Raw genomic sequence first — 12,280 nt, forward strand, 5'->3', positions numbered from 1 at the left:
TACTTTACGAGATTTTTTATTATATGATTAAAAAAAATATGTACGAAAATTACAATTTAGTTTTTTAATGCCATTAGTTATTACTATTTTACATTGAAAGTTAACAACTTATTAAATATATAATATATTTAAATTTGCAACATATGATGTTTCATTCTATTTTTTATTTAGATTTTTCTTTTTTTGAAAATTTCGCTTTAGGTTTACCACGGGACGTACCTTTACGAGTTTTTTTCCCACGACCTTTAGTCTTTTCTTTAGCTTTTTGAGCTCGCAAATCTTTCTTCATTCGCGAATCAACAAGTTTGTAGTGTCCTTTGACACCTGATGGTCGAGGAGCTCTTTTTTGAGCTGTATGCTTTTTCGATACCACATATGTTACTTCCTTCTTTGGTTGTTTCAACGCTTTTTTATATAATCTGGAAGAAATATAAATGTATATTATTATACTTGATATTTGACTTGAATGTAAAATACGTTTTTTATATTAAGTTTTAAAAGTATACTTACGCTTTGATTTGATGAGATTTCTCGCGATCAGTAATATCTTCGTTGTCTATTAACGCCTCAGTCTTTTTCTTTGCTTTTTCCAGTTTTCGTAAAGCTCGTTTCTTCTTTCTTGCTTTGGCCTGCATAACTTTCTTTATTGGCCGTGCGTTAATATCAACTAATTGTTTCTTGTATTCGTCTACAAGTTCCTTAGGAACAGGTTCTTCTTTTTTCATATTTTTTTCTTCATCTTTTACAAACCAATCGGGCAAATGTTTCTCATTACCAAACGCATATCTATTCCAACCTGCATCAGTTAAATCTTTACGAGATTTTTTACTGTTAATAAACAATGTAGCAAGGGCTAATTCTTTTTCATTCAATTTTCTTTTCTTGCTTACTTTAGAATTTTTTTCAATTATTTTTGACTCATTATTTTGAGTCATTTTTTTCGACTTAGGAATAAAATCTTCTTCAACATAGTAATCAGAATCGGAATCAATTGATTTTTGTACGTTTTTAGATTGGTTTTTTGTTTTTTTTTTATTAACTTTGGAGTTTTCTTCCTTCGAATAAACTTCCATCATATTGTCTAATTCAAATTCCTCGTCACTATCATTTTCTAAATTTTTAAAAGCTTCTTTTTCAAACCAAATTTTTGCTTTGTTAATTTTTTTTGAGCTTTTGTCCTTATTGTCTTCTAAATCCGTAATCAATGGATTATTCAGCTCACTATCTTCATTAATATCATTCTCATCTTCGATCATTGATATGTCATCTTCACTATCACTCAAATTTAAACCACTTTCATTTTCATTATAATTATCATCATCTGAATTTTCTGATTCTGACATACTTATCTCACTTACATAACTCAAACTTTTGCTGTCTAACTGATTCGTATCTTTATCATACTTAGTTTTTTTAGGCAAAAAAGTTTCTTCTTCTGAATCAATATCACTCGTGGCAGTTATATCTGGTGTTTGATCAGTGATTTGATTTAATAACTGATGTGTTGTTATATTTTTAAGGGTAAACATATCTTCACATTCCAATATCGGTCCTTGATCACCTTTGTGAATCATTTTTAAATTTAATTTTTCATTTAATTTTTGTCGTTCTTTTTGGGTCTTTTTCTTCTTTTTTTTTAAGTTACGCATTTCTTCAGCTTTTAATTCTGCTATTTCGGCATCAATTTTCATTTGCTCTTTATCTTCATCACTTTCATTACCATCTTTTTCACCATCTTTCTTATCTTTATCTTCTTTTTCATTGTCTTCATTATTCTCATCAGCCTTTTCACTTGTATCGTGAAATTGTTTGCGTAATTCTTTCCACCATGATAGTAATAATTTTATATCTTTACGATTTAAAACTTTAATATCCTTACAGCACTCTAGTATTTCCTCAGTTGTTTTAGGATGTTCAGCTATTCGAGGATCATCTATCACAATTTCGGCGATATTTTCTAAAATTTCAATACCCGTTTCGTGAGCAATGTACTCGGACGCTGGTAATTGACGATGTAAAGTATGGTCATCTTCTGGATATCCTAGAGCTTTGGCTTTTTTACGTTTTTCTGGATGCAGGATAAACAATTTATTATTAGTGATATCCAAGTCCGAAAAAACATAGGCCGGATCGAAAAATTTAGGGTCTAATTTATCGGGTGCTATATAATGTTGACAAACAACAAATATTTCGGCTGATTCCAATCTAGAGGCTTGAGGTTTTGTCGCATGGACCTAGAACAATCAAACAATTAAATGTTAAAGAAGAATTTTTTTTTTCATACTGATAGTATTAACGAAATTAATTCATCGATTGTTTAAGCTTTATGGTTTATGACAATAATCAAAAGCTCTATAGGGTCATGTGGGGCAAGAGTGCGCAGTGGGTAAGAGTACGCAAACCCATTCATTTGAGTTCCTAATACATGGGATTGCGCACTCTTACCCGCTGCGCACATTTGCCCCACATGACTCTAAAAATTAAGAAACAAAACTAAAATAATTATAGTTTTTTAAAAATTATATTCTAAAGAATAAATATTTTGTAAGATAGCTATTATAAAATTATAAAGTTTTATGAAAGAAAAATTACTAAACATTAAACTTGATTTGGCGACTCAATTCAGTTAATTAAATAAATTTCAAATTTTTATCAGTATCTCTTATAAATACCTCAATAAAAATTATGACGAGTTGAATAATTTAATGCAAAAAAAAATGGACTGGTATATTTAAAAATTTTAGTTAAGATAGAAATACACATTTAATGCGAACGGCTCTTATGACTATTGATTATTAATTATAATAAAAAATAAAAAATTTGATAAATGTTTTTAGAATAAATTATTTACCTTTTTGAACAGCTGTGATAAAATCCAAAAAAGGGCATTATAATCTTTTGATCTAAATATTTTTGTGATAAACCATCCTCCAGGTTTTAGAAAGTGAGAAGCTAGTTTTAAAGCAGACAAAGTTAAAGTAACTTGTTGATAAGCGTCATGAAGCCAATTTTTTCCAACATTCGGGGCTCCATCATTCAATACAATATCAGCTTTCCATGTTTTTATTTCTTTTGAAATAGCCACTCTACATTTATCTGTAGTAATATCTTCAACCAAGCTGATGCATCCAGGAATTGGCTTTATTGGAAATAAATCGACACCAATAACAATTGATGAGACTGGCATATTTTGTCTGGCAACTTGCATCCATCCTCCCGGAGCAGCGCAAAGATCGATACATACTCGAGACTTTTGTAAGAATTCAAATTTTCTATTTAATTGGAGTAATTTGAAAGCTGCACGAGATCTAAAACCTAAAAAATAGTTAATTTAATATTAGTGATAACGAATAAGTAATTACATCGTATTTATTTTACACATCAAACTTTTATATTTTAAATAATTACCTGTTTCTTTAGCTAAGTGATAATATTTATCCTTCCGATTCTTTCCGATTTTTGTTTTTTTACCCATTGTTATTTTTCAACAATTTTACAAAAAAAAAATAAACTTTTAATCGAATAATATAACTAGTTACATACACAAATAATATAACTTGCTACAACACGTGGTAGCACAGCATGTAATTTTAGTATTGAGGTTATGATTATTTACGAGACTGAACACCGCAAACACAGTTTTCTTTATGGCTAAGCTCACGATAGTGCGAGACGTGTAAATAACGTTGAAATCGATATATGTATATATTTCGATTATCGATGTATTTCAATCGACTGTGTTTCAATTCGAAAAAAATTAATTTTATTTTTTTAAAACGATTTAAGAATTAAATTTTGTTTTATATTAAGTAAATAAATTTTGAAATCAAATAAAATGAAGTTTTCAAAAAATAATATGACTAGCTATTGCGCAAGATTTATGATAATTAATTAAAAAAGTAATTCGAAATTAAGTAATATAATAATAATAAAAAAAATCAGAAAATACATTTACTACGACCAATTCTTGAGAGTTTGTTCTGATATACACAGCGAGCAGGCGAGCACTGTTCAGTGTTCTTACTGAGAAGAAATTTCTTCACAGCAACTTCACAGCTGATCACAGTGTTGATCAGAATTTACGGAACGCCCTAAATTTACATTTCGAATTTCAAAATCAATTGTTGAGGATTGAATAGTAGTGTTATGCTTCCATCTAGTGGATGTTATTTTTATTTATTGAAAACTTTACTTACTGTAGTTCTTTCGCCCGGGAGTATTAAAATACTCGGTTTCAGCGCGGGAAAGGAATCATTTTAAATAAAAGAATTCTATTTAGACGTTATTTAATTTTGATCAAAATTATTTAGTTGGTTTTAATTTATTATTCAAGTTGACAAAATATTAAAAAGCTTCAAAATATAAAATTCAGGTTTACAATGACGTGATCTTAGCAATCTAAACTCTCGGTGAGAAGTGTCGTTACATAGTTTTTCCGAAGAGCTTCAAACTCCGTTCTTCTCCCACCATAACTTCCATACATACTTCCACTCTAAGGAATACATAAGCACACACATTTTCTACTACATATAAATGATCCTTATATACTAACATGTATTTTCTCTATATCTATATATATTTATTTCAGCCTATTGACCTGAAAGTTAGACTTCACTGATATACACTTTTAGCAATACAGTCATTATGTTTATTTAACTATTTTTATTAATTTAACAGACCCTTTTAAAATCTATTTATAATAAAATTAACTTATAATTAACTTGAAATTAAATTACAATAAAAATTATAATAAACTATAACATGAAAAATATATATATTATATTGTTTATAATATGTTGGATTAATGTTTGAGTTTGACTAATTAATAACTTGAATTAAATATTATTTCTATTATTTTACAATCGGATTTTCTAATAAAATTATAAGTCAATTTAATTATTATCATGTATAAAAGAATAGACATTATCGTTTAATTATAAATTAAATAATAATTAAATAATGATTCAATAATAAATTAATTAAATAATAATTATTAATTATAAATTAAATACAAGATTATAATTATTAACTATTTTAACTTAATTTTGCTTGACTACAATATTATATAAAGTTAGATTTTAACAGTAAATGTTATTTAACAATATTATTTTTGTTTAGTTACATATGGTTTTTTATTATTCTTTGTTACTTTTAGAACAAGGGTTTATTGAGTTTCACACGTGTCTTTTACGACTTTTCCTCATAGGGTTTTAAATTCCATGTGGCGAGAAATAGTCCTTGAATTACTCAAGTACCTTTTATGGGTTCTGAAAATTCGGTTACAATGTCCTTTTGTACCGAAATATGTTTTTCCCTTATTTTATTTTATTTTCTTTTGTAAATAAAACAGAGTTAACCAAAAGATGTTTATTACAACTGGTAAGAGTAAAAGCATGAAATAAATGATTTGAATATTTACTTCGAATATAAAATTTAACTGATTTTAATCATTTAATATTTATTAATTTGAATATTTCGTTTGAATTCACGCTCTCATAATAGATAGCGCTCTAATAACAGGTAGCGTCACCTGTTGGATGCACTAGGTGCATCACAGTAGCACCCCATTATAACAACTCGTTTCTACATGTTCGAAATGAATTTATTTTTCGATTCGATAAGTTGCATACTTGTTATGTCGTAATAACTATAATGCTTTGGGTTGCATCTGGCAGGTGACACTATTTGTCAGATAAACAATGATTTAAATGTGTTAATTAGTTACATTTATAATTTAAATTTATATTTATATTTTAAATAGATTCAGAATTCCTAGTTGATTTAATATTTGATTTAATTGCTGAGTTTGGTCGTTGAGTGCACATGTGTCTTCGAAAGAGAAACTTTAATGTTGAGAAAATAATACAAAGGAATATTGTATTAGGTTCTGAAAAACCATAAAATCTTTGAGTAAACACAAAACGTGTCCTTGCCACATGACAACTTCAAGTCCTTAAAAGAAAAGCCATAAAAGACACGTGTGGAAACTCAACGGTCTCTTGTTCTCTAAAAAACAAGGCACTACAACTGAATTTAATAACAAAATAAATAAATAATAATTTATTTATCCACTTTATTTTAAGTAACTAAATAACATAAATAAATGAGTATTTAGACGCTACAACATGTGTATGTATGTATGGATTTAATGTCACAATGGTTTTAGACAAATTAATTACATATTGGAATAATTGAATAGTAAATGGTATTAAATTGAATTTAGAAATGATTAGCAAATATTAAAGTAAATTCCGCATCTGATATAATTTATTGAGCAGATAATACCTTAACCCTTCAGCACTCTCGCAAAACGATTTACTATCATTACTCGCGCGATGAGAAAAACTCTCACGCCTTATGTGGAAGCGCACGCATGCTTATAGTCCCTTTAATTTAAAAAATCTTAAATAAAATAAATTTCTTAAAACAAAAAATTGACTTATTTAAAATAATATTTAATAATAATACATCCAAACACAAATGCACTCTTACGGGAACCTCCGAACTGTACCGATCAGACCCGATTTTTTAAATTCTGACCCCCCTACTTTACTATTGCGATGAGAAAATATCTCACAGAGTTAATAAAATTTATTTTATTTTTTTATAGTATAGAACAATTAAAATAATAATATTGCAATCTGAAATAATATTAATTTTTTGATAGATAGAAAAAAAATCACATAGTCATTCCATTTGAAATTTGAAAGAAAATTTGAGTTATTGATGAGCGTGAGAGAAAATCTCATAGCGAGAGTGCTGAAGGGTTAAAAGCCTTTTAAAATTATAACACGTTAATTGATTCTAATGAATATATGTTAATTAAATAATAATAAATAATAGATAAGGATAATCATTGTTAACAACGATCTGATATTATATTATTATGACTGTCTGTACCTCGACCAGGTTTTCTGCGGTTTCCCTAGGTCGCTGTGCTGAATTTAAAGCCAGGTAAATACAGGTACATGAATACGTAAGCCGGCCGCAGCCGCAAATAATAAGTGTTATATATAAATAAGTTTATATAAGTACATGTAAGATAGTATATTACGCACTATGTATAAGGGTAGTTCTAGCAATAGTATAGGTGTATACGTGTAACCATAGTGGGGGAACGTGAAGCTGAGCAGTCAGAGTTGAGACTTTGTGACTTCACTTCTCCCCGAGAGCTGTAACTATTCACTCCATCTCTCCGATTTCTAAATAAACATCAACATTAAGTTCAATTGAACTCTTATCATTTAAAATCATACCTTGCCACACAATCTCAATCAGCCATTTTTAAGTATATTTCAAATTAAATTATAAAATAAAATCCCGCGTGACAATAAACAACCCACTTGTCCACGAGGTGTCATCATCGGCGAATCTAGTAACCTCGCAGGACATAACAACTAGTGACAGCGGTGGGATTTGTCATTACCGTTGGGATTTAATTTTGCGAAATAAAAAAAAAAAAAACAAAAAAAAAAAAGGAACAAAATTGTAATATTACTTTTCGGAGTGATAACAAATTGATCACGAGTTCATATCCATCATCGAGGGTCTCACTTCATCAGGAACCTCTTCACGGAGCATTATTTCATTTTTGAGAATTACCATCATCGACGTACCTACGAGTCAATACCGCCAAGGGTCATCTTCAAGTCATCATCCTCAATAAATTGAAAGTGTAAAGTGAAAAGTGAAAAGTTCCGAAAACAAAAAAAAAAAAAAAGGGCAATTTCGCGAGTGTTGGTGTAAATTTGTCATTAATAAGTTCTATTGAATATCAACTGTATTGAATATCTACACACTGTAAGTCCTAGTTATTAATTTTCTTTTAGTATATGCCAGCTATCGGTTAATTTTAATTAAAATCTAAATTTGTATTAGGTATTGAAATATTTGCATTAATTAAGTCAGAACTATAAATTTTACCAAAATGTCAAATTCTAATTCTGCTCAAGTTGGTTTAGAAGAGACTCCTCCGCAAATAGGATTAGAATTTGGAGTCGGAAATCTACCATCTGTAAACAATAAAACTCAAAGTTTATCTTCTTCCTCTGGTACCTTCACGATTAATTCTGTATTATCTTCTAATACGGCCTCAACTAATTTAATTCCGATTGTAAATTCTCCTAGCACAGAAAGTTCGTCCTCCTCTTCTGGTACTTCTACTATGCCACCTGTTTCTTCTGCATCAACTTCAAATAGTTTTTGTCCGATTATAAATCCACCTAGTATCGTTCCGTTGTTAAGTATTCCGAAAAATCAAGAACATAATTATTCTCTTGATAATCTCCAAAACCCGGCAAATACTTTCGGTTCTCGTTATATGAATCTGAAAGATTGTATTAGTTTAATTCCTATTTTTAATGGGGATAATCTGCCGGTAAATAGTTTTATTGGACTTTGCAAGCAAACTGCTAAATTAATTCACCCTTCTGGGATTTCGTATTTAACGCAGCTAGTGAAATCGCGTATCCAAGGCAGGGCTAGCGGTTATGTTATTGATGAACCTGAGTGCACTTTGGACGATATATTAAATAATTTGAAACGAGCTTTATCTCCAAGAAGAACTTTGTCCCAGTGGCAAACCTCATTGGCAACCATTTATCAGCACGAAGGTGAACAAATCATGGATTATATCACAAGGTTGAAGGTAATAATGCAGGGGTTATCAGAGGAAATCTCTAAGAATCCTGTTAATGAGGTTAAAATGGGCTGTTGGTCGCATTACGTGAGGGATCGCGAGATAGTTTTATTCGGGGTTTAAGAGGTCAGTTAGGATTGTCTGTTGCAAGCCATAAGCCACATACTCTGACCCAAGCCATAGACGTAGCTTTACAACTAGAGAAGGAACTTGAACAACGAAATTTACTTTTTAATTTACCTTCTGATAATGAAATAATTAATAATCAACATTTAAATGTAAATAACCAAGGTCATTTTCAACACGCCGGTGGATTTCAAGGGGAGAGAAGGTTTAGCAAACATAAACCGAATCATGGGGCAAATTTTAAGAATCATGCCGCTGTAAAGGTTACTCAGTCTCATGATCATGGTAATGGTAATAATTTTCATAAACTAGACCGGAAGTCTGTAATTTGTTATCGCTGTGGGTGCCGTGGACACGTTAAACGAGAATGTACAACCTCAAACTTATTTTGCACAAAATGCGGGCGAAGGAATCATGTAGCAGCCGTTTGTAGATCTAGAGTCACTTCGGGCGCGCCACAAGTTCCTACTCTGAATCAAACGGCTATAACAGACGGTAGCGATCAAAGTACTACTCAAGATAGAATCAAAACTGAAGTTAGAGAATTAAGACCTCAAATGAACGCGTCTATTAACGTCACCGAATCAAATCACGTTACGCCTCCGTGTATTACTGTTACCAGTGATGATTTATTAAATATGCAAAAATTCTGACTACTGATAGATTCGGGAGCTGATATTAGTTTAATTAAAGAAGATTGTTTGTCACCAAATTTAAAAATTGATAAAAGTATTATATATAATCTATCAGGAATAACTTCTGGGTCGGCCAGAACCCTTGGTCAAGTTTTTATAAATTTTAACTCCATGCGTTGCAAATTTCAGGTCATTGGACCTGATGTCCCATTAAAAGAAGACGGTATATTAGGTTTAGATTTCCTTCAGCCACATAAAGCCAGCATTTGCTTTGAAGATAATACCTTAAAATTAAATAATAATAGTAGTATACCATTCATATCATGGTTTATCTGACAAGTAGTGTCACCTGCCAGATGCAACCCAAAGCATTATAGTTATTACGACATAACACCTTTCTCCTTATTTGAAATTCGACATATCCTATGTCGAATTTACCGACTGCGTTGTTTACATTCATAACTGTAGAGATAATTTAAATAGCAACTTAACTCGATGAATATTATCGATGTTTAAATAATAAAATTATGTTAAATTTATATTATTTTGTACTAAAATGACGATCGAAAGTCGTCTAAAAAAAAAATTTATATTACCATTCGTCATTAGATATAATATTTACAATCTTGAGTACATTTATAAATCTAAATAATCATATCCTACTAGCATACTTATACTTAAATACATACATACAATATAATCTACCAAATTTGATCACAGTTTTATGTCTTTACTCAATTTTATTACTTGTAACCTTAATAACCTTCTTATAGATATGCCAGCTTTAACTTATTAGTATGTACGACCTTTGTACGAGAAGCAGTTATTTGAATTGATACATTTCCGTTATTAAAAACTTCTAAAATTTTATACGGACCAGTATAATTAGGATCAAGTTTATTTGTTTTCGCATCATTCACTAAAAATACCCAGTCTCCTTCAGAAAATTCCTTAGGATTTACTCGGCGATCATAATATTCTTTTGATTTTAATTTGGCTTTATCTAAGTTCATAGCTGCTTTTGACTGAGTCTCTCTCAATTTTAATACTAAATCTCCTAAATAATCAACATACGTCGTAACATTACTGTCTCGAGTAAAACTAGATGGAAATTTTGCAATTCCTCCAAATATCAGTTCATGAGGGGTAAAACCTGTGCCTTCATGAATGGATGTATTGTAAGAGAACATTGCATACTTCAACCAAGTATCCCAATCGCGGTTTTGATCAATAAAGTTTCTTAAATACTCAACCAATACTAAATGACTCCTTTCTAAAGATCCATTTGTTTGGGGATGAAATGCCGTAGTTTGAATTTTTTTAATTTTAAATAATTTAGCCAAATGTTTCATTACTAGACCTGTAAAATTTTTACCTTGATCAGTTAAAATAGATTCAGGACAACCAAAGAGACAAATAAAATTTTCTGCGAAAACTTTAGCAATATTTTCAGCCGTAGTTTCAGCTAAAGGAATTGCCAAAGAGTATTTTGTAAGACTATCTTGAATAGTTAGAACATATTTATTACCGGAACTGGTTACGGGTAATGGGCCAACAATATCAAGAACAATTTTTTCAAAAGCGACTTGGGGTGTATCAGTTATTACCATGGGCTGTCTAGTTTTAACTCGTACTAACTTGTTTCTCTGACACAAAATACAATGTTTAATAAAATTCTGTACTTCCGCTTTCATATTTTCCCAGTAATATTGTTGTCTTATGCGGCCATATGTTTTCACAATACCTTTATGACCCCCTACTGCGGACTCGTGTGCTTCCCGAATGATTTCTAGTCTACGCTCAACTGGAGGAATTTCAATTTGATTTAAACAAAGTGTTACGTAGTAACCTTCGGGAAAAGTTTTTGTTAGGTGTGATTTTATATTACCCCATGGTAATTTATCGAGACCATCCCCTGTTCTTGCTATTCTAACAGTCTTTACATTAAAATAATCCATGGTTTCTTTTAAGCTAGTAATACCCGTAAGAACATCATTTAACTGAGTTTTATTTTCTGATTTTAATTTAATTATTACTGTAAAAATATGAAAACTATTCTTTTTAGAAATAATTACTTCACCTACTTCTAACTGTTTAGGAAATTCTTCAATATTTATATAGTTTTTATTTATAAGTTCCTCCGTTATAGGGCTTCTCGACTTAAAATCTGCAGACCAAAAATGAGCAATGTTATCTTTTTTCATAAATACACCATCTCTAGTTTCAGAAAATACATCAGGCAAAGTTGACTTTTTAAATCGTTTTGCTAGCTGACTCACAGCTTCAGGAGTTTGATTAATTTCATCCTCAGAGGAGTAAAGATCATCATCAGAAATAAGTTCAGGAAAAGAATCATTATTGTTAGAGGAATCGCTTTCTGAATCACCCTCAGTTAGATATAAAGAGGCCCGACGCTCACAACCGTCCACACTGGCTAATAATGTATCTTCAGCTAAATCATTCTCTATTTCACTTCTTTTAGATGAATCATATGTTAGTATTTTAGCATGCACATTCAATATTTTTACAACATCAGACATATCTGGGGGCGAGGACGTCCTCTCTGGCATCTTTTGCATGGAGCGCTCAACAATATATTGTCTATGAGTCTTTGAAATGTACTAGGAGAGTTCTTTAAACCAAATGGCATCCGTCTGAATTGATAATGACCATTGGGAGTAGAGAAAGCAGTTTTAATTTTATCTAGTTCGTCCATAAAAATCTGATGAAAACCTGACGCTAAATCAAATACCGAGAAATACTTAGCCCCTCCCAGTTGATCCAAAATTTCTACGATATTAGGAAGAGGATAAGCATCACCAACAGTTTTTTCATTCAAATTATGAAAATCAATGACAACCCGCCACTTTTTTTCTCCAGT

At 30.5% G+C, this 12,280-nt stretch overlaps 2 protein-coding genes across 2 annotated transcripts in view; one reads left to right on the forward strand and one right to left on the reverse strand.

Moving 5' to 3' along the window:
• Positions 1 to 3,787, reverse strand: LOC123270965 (pre-rRNA 2'-O-ribose RNA methyltransferase FTSJ3). Its single transcript, XM_044737151.1, has 4 exons — positions 3,409 to 3,787; positions 2,852 to 3,315; positions 511 to 2,234; positions 1 to 419 (listed from the first exon to the last, which is right to left on the reverse strand). Exons 1-4 carry the CDS (start codon positions 3,473 to 3,475, stop codon positions 164 to 166), a joined length of 2,511 nt encoding a protein of 836 aa, XP_044593086.1. The 5' UTR covers positions 3,476 to 3,787; the 3' UTR covers positions 1 to 163.
• Positions 3,186 to 12,280, forward strand: part of LOC123270972 (brahma-associated protein of 60 kDa) — a 25,195-nt gene continuing 16,100 nt past the window's right edge. The window contains exon 1 of the mRNA XM_044737167.1: positions 3,186 to 3,255. The gene's annotated coding sequence lies outside the window, so the exon portion shown is untranslated. The remainder of the gene's footprint in view (positions 3,256 to 12,280) is intronic.

Source organism: Cotesia glomerata, linkage group LG8, assembly GCF_020080835.1.
Source record: "Cotesia glomerata isolate CgM1 linkage group LG8, MPM_Cglom_v2.3, whole genome shotgun sequence".
Lineage (NCBI taxonomy): Eukaryota > Metazoa > Arthropoda > Insecta > Hymenoptera > Braconidae > Cotesia > Cotesia glomerata.

What these genes read in the sequence shown, in the direction of transcription:
- LOC123270965 (XM_044737151.1), bottom strand. Translation starts at nt 3,475, where the DNA reads ATGGGTAAAAAAACAAAAATCGGAAAGAATCGGAAGGATAAATATTAT. An exon ending in TATCACAGCTGTTCAAAAAG is followed by an intron (nt 2,235 to 2,851) that starts GTAAATAATTTA and finishes TGATTGTTCTAG; the next exon opens with GTCCATGCGACAAAACCTCA. An exon ending in AAATCTCATCAAATCAAAGC is followed by an intron (nt 420 to 510) that starts GTAAGTATACTT and finishes TATTTCTTCCAG; the next exon opens with ATTATATAAAAAAGCGTTGA.